General features: G+C 34.1%; 1 protein-coding gene across 2 annotated transcripts in view; it reads left to right on the forward strand.

The window, feature by feature from the left end:
• The first annotated feature begins 1648 nt into the window (after positions 1–1648).
• The window catches only part of LOC111450766 (acyltransferase-like protein At1g54570, chloroplastic), a 12212-nt gene continuing 3271 nt past the window's right edge, over positions 1649–10589 (forward strand). Inside the window, exons 1-11 of one of the 2 annotated variants that reach the window (XM_023091047.1) lie at positions 1649–1785; positions 2174–2629; positions 3125–3176; positions 4075–4130; positions 4855–5013; positions 5116–5220; positions 5867–5973; positions 6990–7111; positions 7982–8090; positions 8862–8995; positions 9755–10124. In XM_023091047.1, coding sequence (XP_022946815.1) covers positions 2215–2629; positions 3125–3176; positions 4075–4130; positions 4855–5013; positions 5116–5220; positions 5867–5973; positions 6990–7111; positions 7982–8090; positions 8862–8995; positions 9755–10124 — 1629 coding nt within the window. In that variant the 5' untranslated portion in view covers positions 1649–1785; positions 2174–2214. Of the gene's footprint in view, positions 1786–1975; positions 2630–3124; positions 3177–4074; positions 4131–4854; positions 5014–5115; positions 5221–5866; positions 5974–6989; positions 7112–7981; positions 8091–8861; positions 8996–9754; positions 10125–10589 lie in introns of those variants that run through there. The other variant, XM_023091046.1, reaches the window with a different exon arrangement.

Genomic DNA, 10589 nt, shown 5'->3' on the forward strand with positions numbered 1-10589 from the left:
TACAATAATGACACTTGATAGTTAAACTACTGAATGAGAGAATAAGATTAGATTCATAGTTTAGGTAGGTGAGACCAAGAGGCATATCACGCGGGTCGTAGCCTAGATGAAATGGGAAGCTACTAGACCCCAAGGTAAGTCAATAATCGAACCAACCCATGTGGACGGTAGCTCAAATGATATAATAAGTTTAGAAGTGCGTAATAAGTGACGTGATTAGTCTTATCATAGTCCAACAAGTCTATCTAATCCACGTTACAACAAAATAGACTTATCATAAAGTTAATATAGTCTTCTAGCTTCTTAATTATTTATAGACTTAAAGCTACAATTATAATCGAGTTGTTGTCAAGTGATATTAAGTGATTGTTGTAACCCACATCAGCTAAAAATACGCTCTTTACTATTTCAAAACTCGATAAAATTAAATACCTAAATTAGTAGTAATGATCGGTATCCTATACTTATAGTTTATACAAGTAGCCTTTATTTAAGCCGTAAAAAAATACCCTTAATCAATTGTACCTCAATAAGCCTTTTCATTCGTACTCTATAGACTCCCGTAAATAACACTCTAATTACCAATATAAAATTGAAAATTTAATTTCTCGGCCTAAAAAATCATTTGGAAAATCTATAATATTGTTAACAAAATTAAATCTTTCACATATACTAATTCTTGTACGAATATTCACATCATAAATCCAAATAAAAATAATTAAATTAAAAATAAAATCTTACAGGTGGAGAAATTTTTAAAACCCAATCTAATTATTCCTAATTTTTTTTTAATTATTTGAGTTATTTATTCAAATGGTTATTTTTAAAGAAACTAAAATATTAATTTTTAAAATATCTATTTATTTAATTTAATTTCAAACATTTAATTAAAATTTAACTGAAACAAAAATTACTTTCTAAATAATTAAAAAATTATTTTAAAGTTATTCGAGAATACATAATAAAAAAAATCATTACAAAAGTTAAAGAAAAATATGTATATATAATTATATAGTAAATAAAAATATAAAATATAAAATTAATAATAAATCCGAGTTAAATCCAAAACTTTTTTTTATTTATTTTAAAGTCATTAAAATTTTTAAATATTCCTAATTATTTAAAATATACACACAAATATCTTCTTTCAATTTTTCTTTGAAAGCAACTTGATAATAAGACAATAACCATATAATCTCAGAAAAGCTTTGATGAGACGTTTGTGACGCAGTTCATGAGTGGTTGAAATTTAGCGCGAGCTGAGCAAGATCTCGTGGCTTGCTGGTAATGGCTACCAGCGGCCCATTATCCCTGTTTCTCTCTCTATTGGATTCACATGAGGCGACAATTGTTCATAATTTCAAGCTCGTTGAACAATGCTGCACGTAATTCTACTTTATTCGCACTTTTTTATTTGCTTTTCTCAATGCATTGTTTATGTATTGTTTATGTATATATGTGATTCCGATCATCACGCGTAATTCGTAGGGTTCTCATTGCTTAATTATGAATGTGACTGTGAAATGTAGGTCCCTTCTACTTTCCCTGTTTTTGTCTGGTTCCGAACAGTTCTTAGATACGTGTTCCAAGAGAATTTTGAATTTAGTGGATAGAAATATCGGCGGTATATCGATAATTTCACGACCTCGACAATGGTGCATTGGGAATAATGAATAATCTTTTTTTCCCGGTATGGCCACTGTATGGTTGGTGTTGCCGATATTTTTGGTGATTTTCGGTGATAGTTTTCTCTGAAATAGCAAGTTACTGCCGTCACTACAGTTGGTATGAATTAATATTATCATCTTGCAGGTCCCGAGTTTAATTCTATTTTTATTCTCACTCTAGTTCACAATCCCCACCCCTTAAACTTCCTCTTTTTGTTTTGTTTCTTTTCTCCCGACTAGTTCAAATATTCGTGATATTTCTGGAAATCTGAGTTAACGGCATCATATTGAGAATTTCCATCCTTGATGTTTACCCTTTTTGTTGCCGACTCTCTTGTGATTCATTTTGTTTTCAGCTGAACGTAGAAAGTGTTGGTTGTGTTGTTCTAATTCGAGAGTTCTGAGGGATTTTCTCTTTCTCTTTGGAAACTTAATGATTGCTTTATTTAAGCTGTTCTGGGGAGTGGGAAGTATTGGATCTTGAAGTTGTTTTATTTTTTTCGAAGCTGCAGAAAGGGTCTGGCTTATCTCATTGCTTGCATAAGCCATGGCAGCTTGTTTAGGCGTTGGAGTGTCATTGTTTGGAGCTTCAGTTCAAAGGAGTAGGAATTCATGGCGAGTGCGAGTTAGAAGTGAAAGTGGAGCTTCAGCTGATTCAGTTTCAGCTGTGGTGAATGGAGCTTCTCTGGTCGGGGCGAAGCAAGGAAGTTGGTCTTCAATAGATAAGGGCAATGGGGGGTTAAAGTCCGAAGCTGCAGAGAAGAAGATCAAGTTGAGAGACGATGTTCCAGAGAAGTTGGAGCCATTTTGGGATGATGGGTATGGGACTGTGACTGTGAAAGATTACTTTGCTGCCGCTAAGGATTTTACTCAGCATCCTGATGGCGGTCTGCCTCGTTGGTTTTGCCCTGTTGCAGCTGGATCCCCATTAAAGGGTTCTCCAGTTCTTTTGTTTTTACCTGGTAATTATTCTGCTCTTGCTGACAAGTTCAAAACTGCAGAAATTGGTGTTTTGAGCTTTTGTATTTGAAAAACTAATTTCAATATTTAAAATATGAAATGGCTGAATGTATAAAATATGATATGTTGTCATATGTGGCTATAAATAAAATATTATGGCTTTTTTCTGCGTTTTTAATTGTAACTGAATATGTACAAAACGGTTTTTTTAAAATAAAACTTCAAAGAATTAGAGCTCTTAATACCTCGTTCGAAAGAATTATAGCAAATAGTTCTTGTCCTCTAGAAAATACATCCAAGCAGTTGTCTAAGTTTCCTTTGCTTCTGTTCAGAGGGGAAAAAATCGACAAACAGGGTTGTTTGTCAATATTTAGTAGTATGCTTAATCTTTGAACACATGCTTTATTCTTTTAACAACTTTCAATGAATTGTTGTGATTTGGAAGTGAGTGATGTTTTTGTCTAATTAGGATTTGGTATTGGTTCTGTATTCTGTAGGATTGGATGGCACTGGATGTGGCCTTATCATGCATCATAAAGCCCTCGGGAAGTAAGCCATTCACTTCTAATACTGTTGAATTGATACTCGACGAAATTTGCAAACTGGCTCTTTGGTGGAGTGGCAAATGAACCAACAAGACAATGCAAACTAAATTTATTTGGGAACTGAAACATGAATCTTTTAAATGTGACTTAGATTGTTGCAAGCATGAACTATCTTGTTCTCAATTCTCCATGTGATTTTTAGAGAGATACATGTTCCTTTTATAATATAAAAAGGATAAAAAAAATTCCTATGAATTTCAAGGAAGATTTGTGTAAGAACGAACAAATGAACCGGAGTCCTTTGAAATGAACATATACCAGAGTACAGAGTCTAGGAATCTAATATCACGTGAACCTCACAGCTAAAGATGGAAGTTCACAAGGACATATTGCTGCTGTTATAGTTGCTACTTGGAAACCAACTTGTTTGATTTGAGCCTTACGTGCTTGTGGACACTTAGTGCCATAAGGAATCGGATTCCGTTGGGTTGGATTTAGCTTAGTTTAACTGCTTTGGTTGTATTACATAACTTTGAGTTAATAGTAGGAGATTGTGAGCTAAAAGCATATGACCTTGTATCTGGCAGGTCATATAACTATCTGGCAGATCATTACGCTTATGTAGCCAATAAAGATAAATTCTTAAATTTCTTGTCATTGGCACGATAGTTGTTTGAGCTTTTGTCACTTCGTTTTTTTTTTCCCTCTCTGCTGCGCATGGCCTTGTGCATAAACCTCATTATTAATTCTTCAAGTTTATTATGCTGTTATTCAATTTTGGATAAATGTTCAGTCATTTTATATTTTATTTATGAATGGGATAATAAATATGTTTGAATTGGTGACATTTTTTTCACTTGTAAGTATAGTTCGTTCATTAAAGTAGCAATCTTTTGACGCAGGGCTTTCGAAGTTCGGTGCCTACATATTCCTGTTCAAGATCGAACACCATTTGAAGGTTTAAACTTTTTCTTAATGGCTAGATAAATTTTTTTATTCAAAACACAATTCTTAACTTTTTTTCGATTGATGATATATTTACAACCTCGAACCCGCCATATAAAGTCCACAAACGGGCCAAAACATAAAATTAACCCAAGTAGTCCCAGCTGATTTGACCAATTCTGTCGAAAGAGTAAATAATAGTAACAGAGGGTAAACTGACTAAAAAGTACAAGATCTGGCAAGAAAAGTTAAAACTGGAACTACTTTTTTTTAAACAACAAATTAAACTTTTCATAGAATAACTGAAAATAGATTATTGTTCAAAGGATACAAACTCTACAAGAAAGTGGATAAATAGAGTTACATCGGAAATAAAAAAGCTATCTAGTTAATGTTAATATCAACAGATGAAAAATATAAGATATGATGTTTGAAAACAGTATTCAACCTTTCCCGGAGAATTTGAGTGGGCAATTTTTGCCTAGCCATGTATCACCTGAGAATGATTCTTAGCCAGAAAGTAATGATATGAAGTCAAATTCTTTGCTATTTGATGTACAACATTTACATAATCAAGAATTAACTGAAGATAGGTATATTGGAATTATTAATCTAAGTTACTGTAGTTTTTAGGGAACTCGTATAGATTTGTGGTAAGGTCTACATTATTGTTATTATTCATTAATTGCTAGACATTTCTATATACTGCTGATGAAGCACACTTGTGTTATCTGAAGGACTTGTGAAGCTTGTTGAAGAAACTATCAGGTCAGAGCATGCTTCTTCCCCAAAGAAACCGATTTATTTAGTTGGGGACTCATTTGGAGGATGCTTAGCACTTGCAGTGGCTTCACGTAATCCAAATATTGACCTTGTTCTGATTTTAGCAAATCCAGGTTGGTTTCGTATTTGCAGTTTAACGTCAAGTTCATGTAATCACGACATTGTTAGGTCATGCGCTTTTCAGTAAGTCTAACAGTTTTATGGTCTTCCACTAGCTACATCTATTGGCAGGTCTCAATTGCAGCCCTTACTTCCGTTGTTAGAAGCTATGCCTGATGGACTGCATGAAACAGTTCCCTATCTTCTTAGTTTTGTTATGGGTAAGTAGATTGCTCCTTATTGTCTGTTTTTTCTTTAGGTATATTATTGGGAATCTAGCACCGTTTCCTTTGTTTGCATCCATCCTGCCACCCATACTATTGCTGAAGATCAGATTCTTGATCGTTATTTTCTTGGATGGTGATGAGTATGCCCCCTAAGACATTGTAAAGATGGAGGTTTGGTGCCTGATATATTGTCAATTTCTGTTAAAAGAAAAGGACCTCCTTCTGGTATACCATTGATCTCACCAAGTATTGAGTTCACTACTAATAGAATGGTGGATAATTGCAGTGCCTGTCCCCAATGCTTCACTCATCACTGCCTTTTCTTCTTACTACCTTCACAATAAGGAATTGCTAGGGTCAATTTGAAGAATCTGAGGTTGCGGCTACTGAGTTTTCTGCCTAGTTTCCTTTGCACACTACTGCAATAACTTTTGAAATTCTTTGTTTCATTTCGATTGTAGCCTACAAAACGTTTCTGCGTTTTATATATTAATATTTTTCTTGAAAATTCGGCTTATCTTTTTCCTGTGTCATTTTTTGTTTGAGTGAGATTTACGCTTTTGGTAGTTTGGTGCAGTGTAAAGATTCCTGGAATTCTCTTTCGGATGTAGCTTTATAACTATCTCTACTTCTAAACCAGGTGACCCGTTGAAAATGTCAACAGTGAATGTTGAAAGTAAGCTTCCTCCAATGCAGAAATTAGAAAAAGTGTCACAGAACTTGACTGCTTTACTACCCTATCTTTCGGTAAGGAGGATATGATGGTTTTTTTAGAATTTGGTTACAGTGTAAACTGTGCATTTTAAATAGTACTTTCTAAAATGCCTCCTAAGGGACTGCCTTTAAAAGAAAAAATATATATTGATGTGCCCCTTACTATCATGGATAAGCTTTCCATCTCATAGTTCTTTTCACCCTCAAAATACACAGAATTTTCTGCCTAGCTTGCTGTACGTTTTTCCCGATCTCTATCCTTTCCTAAATGTCTTTGTTAAGTAGATTCTATTTTAGAAATAGAAAAGTTTTGACCGTCTTAATGCATTTTGTGATAAAAGTTGAGATTTTTGAGATGGGTTCTTTTGTTACTTTTAAGAATGAATATAACATCAAGCTACTTATTGAATGTCTTGCTAATTTCTAGGTTCACAAGTGTGGAGGAGTACAAAGACTATGAATAAAAGATTACATTTACTATTTCAATTATGATGTGAAGTCGAAGTATATTTTATTAACTGAGATGAAAAAAATATATGTACTTGAATTTGATGAAGTAGATATGTCTACCCAAAAAATAAAATCCTACACACTTCTGATAACATTACTCATGATAACTTACCCAACCCAGAATAATTTGTAATTACATAAATTGGACCATCAAATATCTTATTGCCTAATTGATAGCCTCATAAAGTCGTACATCATTTTTCTTTTAATATTTTATAATACCAAGACTTGACTAGAGGAACAATACAATACAATACAAGATGAGATTTTTTTTTTGAAAAATTAAAATTAAGCCATACCAAGTTTTGGGTGTAATTTATATGTTCCAGCCTTATTTATATCTTTAAGTGTAAGTTGGTTTATTATAACTTCAAGCCATGCATTGTAGCTGGGAATTTTCTATAAGTCAATGCAGTAATAGGCGTACTTGTAGTAATCTAAACTAAGTTATCATATCTTTGCCCTTGGCATGTAATTTTCTTACATGATCGATCTGATCGAGTTGAATTTTTTTTTTTTCTCTTCCTTTCTATTTTCAGGAGTTGGCTAGCATTATACCGAAGGATACCCTTCTTTGGAAGCTGAAGCTGCTCAAATCAGCTGCTGCATATGCAAATTCTCGTCTTCATGCTGTTAATGCCGAAGTACTTGTGCTTGCTAGGTTTTTACCCAGAACTGAGTGTGTGTGTGGTTGTTAGTGGTAGTTTTTTTCTTTTGGATGAATAATTAAATTACAACCATGGAGAAAAAAAATGGAAGAATACAAGAGCATACAAAATTAGGGTCCACACAAGAAAAAGGGACAAACTATAGAATGGGCCTTCAATCGAGTAAAACAAAATCTTAAGGTAATTACAAAAAGGCTACATAGAACCAGGATCAAACACCACTCGAAGTTCTCTCAAGCCCTTTGATGATTTTATCATTCCTCTTTCTCCAGAGGCCCCATAAAATAGCACAAACCTCAATTCGCTAAATTAACCTACCCTCCTTGCCTTGTGGAGGATGAAACAGAATGCAAATATAGAAGGGTATGAGTGGTGTACTAAATACAACGCCACAAATACCTTAATTTGTTGCATCATTTGTTGAACTTTTTTTAGTTCCGTTCCCACAGCCTCCATTAGATTAGCTAACATAACCTTATTCAATATACGGTGGTATGCTGTAAGACAGTGGATTAGATGGCCGACAGGATCAAGGATCAAGGAAAGTTTGGTTATAGATAGCGTTAAAAAAGTAGAGTTAAACAATAACTTGGGAAGTTTTTGTTGGAAAGAAATGGCCCTCTCGGAAAGCTATTACTCGTGTATTTATTTTTTCTCTGATCTTGTAGTACAGTTTCAGCAACTTTCGATCTCAAGTTGGGTTCCTATCCTCGGTCTATCATGAACCACTTCCTGCTAAAATAATTCTGCTCGAGTTCTGCTTTATTTTAAACTGTCAATCATCTTACTCAATAATCAGAATAGTATTGTTTCGTTGTTGGTCCAACATTCTTATAATAATTAAAATTTGTTACGTCTTTCAGTGGCAAGGATAACATGGTCCCAAGTGGAGATGAAGCCCAACGACTTCGGAAGTCATTACAGAATTGTACAGTACGCTATTTCAAGGAAAATGGGCACACCTTATTATTGGTATGTGAAACTAGGGTAGAGAAAACTATGATGATTTGCTGGTAGAAAACATATACTAGCGCCAGGTTTAAAAGAAAAATCCTCATTCATGCTAGGAAATTATAAAAAATACATTATATTCTCCGATCTTTAAGAACCAAAATATGCTGTTTGGCTGGAACTCGGTGTTTCAAATTTTGGTTTTTTTCAATTCAAAGGCCAACATTCTTCGACTTCTCATTGGGCTTTCCTTGCCTCCAAAAGCTCAAATACTTTGGTCTAATGCAACGAATGCTTTAATTTCTGAAAATTGGTTAGAGCAAAGTCATTGTATCTTCGAGAATGTTCGGAATGGTTTGATCGGTTTGAGTTGGCTAAACTAAAAGCTTCACAATGTTGCTCCTTTCTATTCTGCTGCTTCTTTGCATGATGTTTGGTTGAATTGGGAAGTCTTTGTTTCTATTTAGTTTTGATGCTTCTGTTTATATTTTTTTGACCTATGTTTTACTTTTACCATTTGGAATTTATACTCTTAAGCATTAGTCTGTTTTCATTACTTCAATGAAAATATTCTCTTTTAATAAAATAATAAAAAAAATTATTTGCTCTATGAGCTTTGTTTACGCTAATTCTTTAGTATTCCCATGTCTCATTCAAATTAACACAAATGTTTTTGCTTCTGATAAAAATAAAAAAAATGCTGTAAAAGAGAGCTGCAGCAAGCTTATTACGCACTTTTCTTTCTATGTTTCAAGTAAAATCATGACTTTTCATCATGGTATCATGTAACAGGAAGATGGTATTGGTTTGTTGACAATAATTAGAAGCACTTACAAGTATCGTCGATCAAGAAAGCATGATGTTATTTCGGATTATCTTCCGCCCAGTTTAGCAGAGTACAAATATGCTTTTACTGAAGTGACGGGGTAATTTTTATATCAATTGGTGCTTATTTCACTCACTCTCTTGGTAGCTGCTGTAGGCAGAAATTGTGTACATGAAAATTGGTCAAATTCATGTGGTATAATATGTATGTTAATACCCCAACACCAATCAACTGAAAAGAAATTTTTTTAAGTTAATAGGTCACAGTAAATTTCATCTTTTTATCAGTACTTTTGCACTCTCCCTCACTTGTGAATTTAAAATTTTGTGGGAGACCCAACCAGCGAAAATCAATATTAATTAGGAGATTTTGTAGCCACCTTCATTTTAGGTGAATAATTTTCTGATATATTCAAATATATGCGGACATAAAGAACAATTACCTTTTTTTTGGATTAGTTTATATTCATTGTTTACATCTTTTCTTGATTTTTTGTGTTCGTTTCTTTAATGAAAAAAAAAAAAACAAATTTTCATTTTTTTTTTAAGAATACTCATGGACAATACAAAAAATAACGAATCAAACCAACTGAAACCTCATGAAACTCTTAATTTGCATAATTTGCTCACGCAAATTGGGAGAAACACTTAGAATATATGATGCTGATGAACAAGATTTTGCTATAAATAACTTTTAGATTGACACTAATACACTTGAAGTACACTGGTCATAGCATATAATTGGCTTGGCTGGGCTTTGCTACACTACACCATGCATGGACCAACCTGTTAACTTTCTCCTCAGATTTACTTCTGTAGGCAGAAAGGAAAACTATTAAAGGCTATCGTGTATTTTGCAGACTATTTCATTTTCTCACTGGTTCTACGATGTTCTCAACTTTGGGAGATGGAACTATAGTCCAAGGTCTTTCTGGAGTTCCTAATCAAGGTCCCGTGTTGCTAGTAGGTTATCACAATTTATTAGGAATGGAGCTTGCTCCTTTAGTTGAAGGATTCATGAGAGAGAAGAATCTCGTGGTTCGTGGAATAGCACATCCAGAATTGTTCTTGGGAAGGCTCGAGTCTGAATCTTCTGAAATTTCTATGGTTGACTGGGTGAAATTATTTGGTGCAGTACCTGTCACTGGTAACAATCTATACAAATTGTTAGCAGAAAAAGCACATGTTCTCCTCTATCCTGGGGGTGCACGCGAGGCTCTTCATTACAAGGTACTTCAAGTTCCTACTTCCACCTCCCCAAAAAAAATTCAGTTTAATAGAGAGCGACAACTTATGCTGTCAGGGAGAGAACACTCCATGCAGCTCTTCTAACATCTTCTCTACGTCATAATTACTGGAAAGTAAAATGGAAAAACAATTTAAGGTGATATACTTCTTTACATTGTAAGAACAATGATGATAACTGTTCTATCTGGAGGATCATCTTTAGAAGTTCCAATTGTGAATCCCATGGTCGCCAGATGTGTGTATTGAAGTAATATATGATGGATATGCTTCGACATTAAACAGCTTAATGCTTTGCATAAGATGACAATTGGAAAGAGGACTTAGGGGCAGGAGACTATGTAGTTGCATCAACTTAACGTTTCGTGTACTTCAGTTTTCCATGATTCAGCTGTTGAATTTCAGACTGTCATCAACTTTTTTTTTTTTGGGGGGGGGGGGGGGGGGTGT

The sequence above is a fragment of the Cucurbita moschata genome, unplaced genomic scaffold, assembly GCF_002738365.1.
Source record: "Cucurbita moschata cultivar Rifu unplaced genomic scaffold, Cmos_1.0 Cmo_Scf00012, whole genome shotgun sequence".
In the NCBI taxonomy this organism is placed as follows: domain Eukaryota; kingdom Viridiplantae; phylum Streptophyta; class Magnoliopsida; order Cucurbitales; family Cucurbitaceae; genus Cucurbita; species Cucurbita moschata.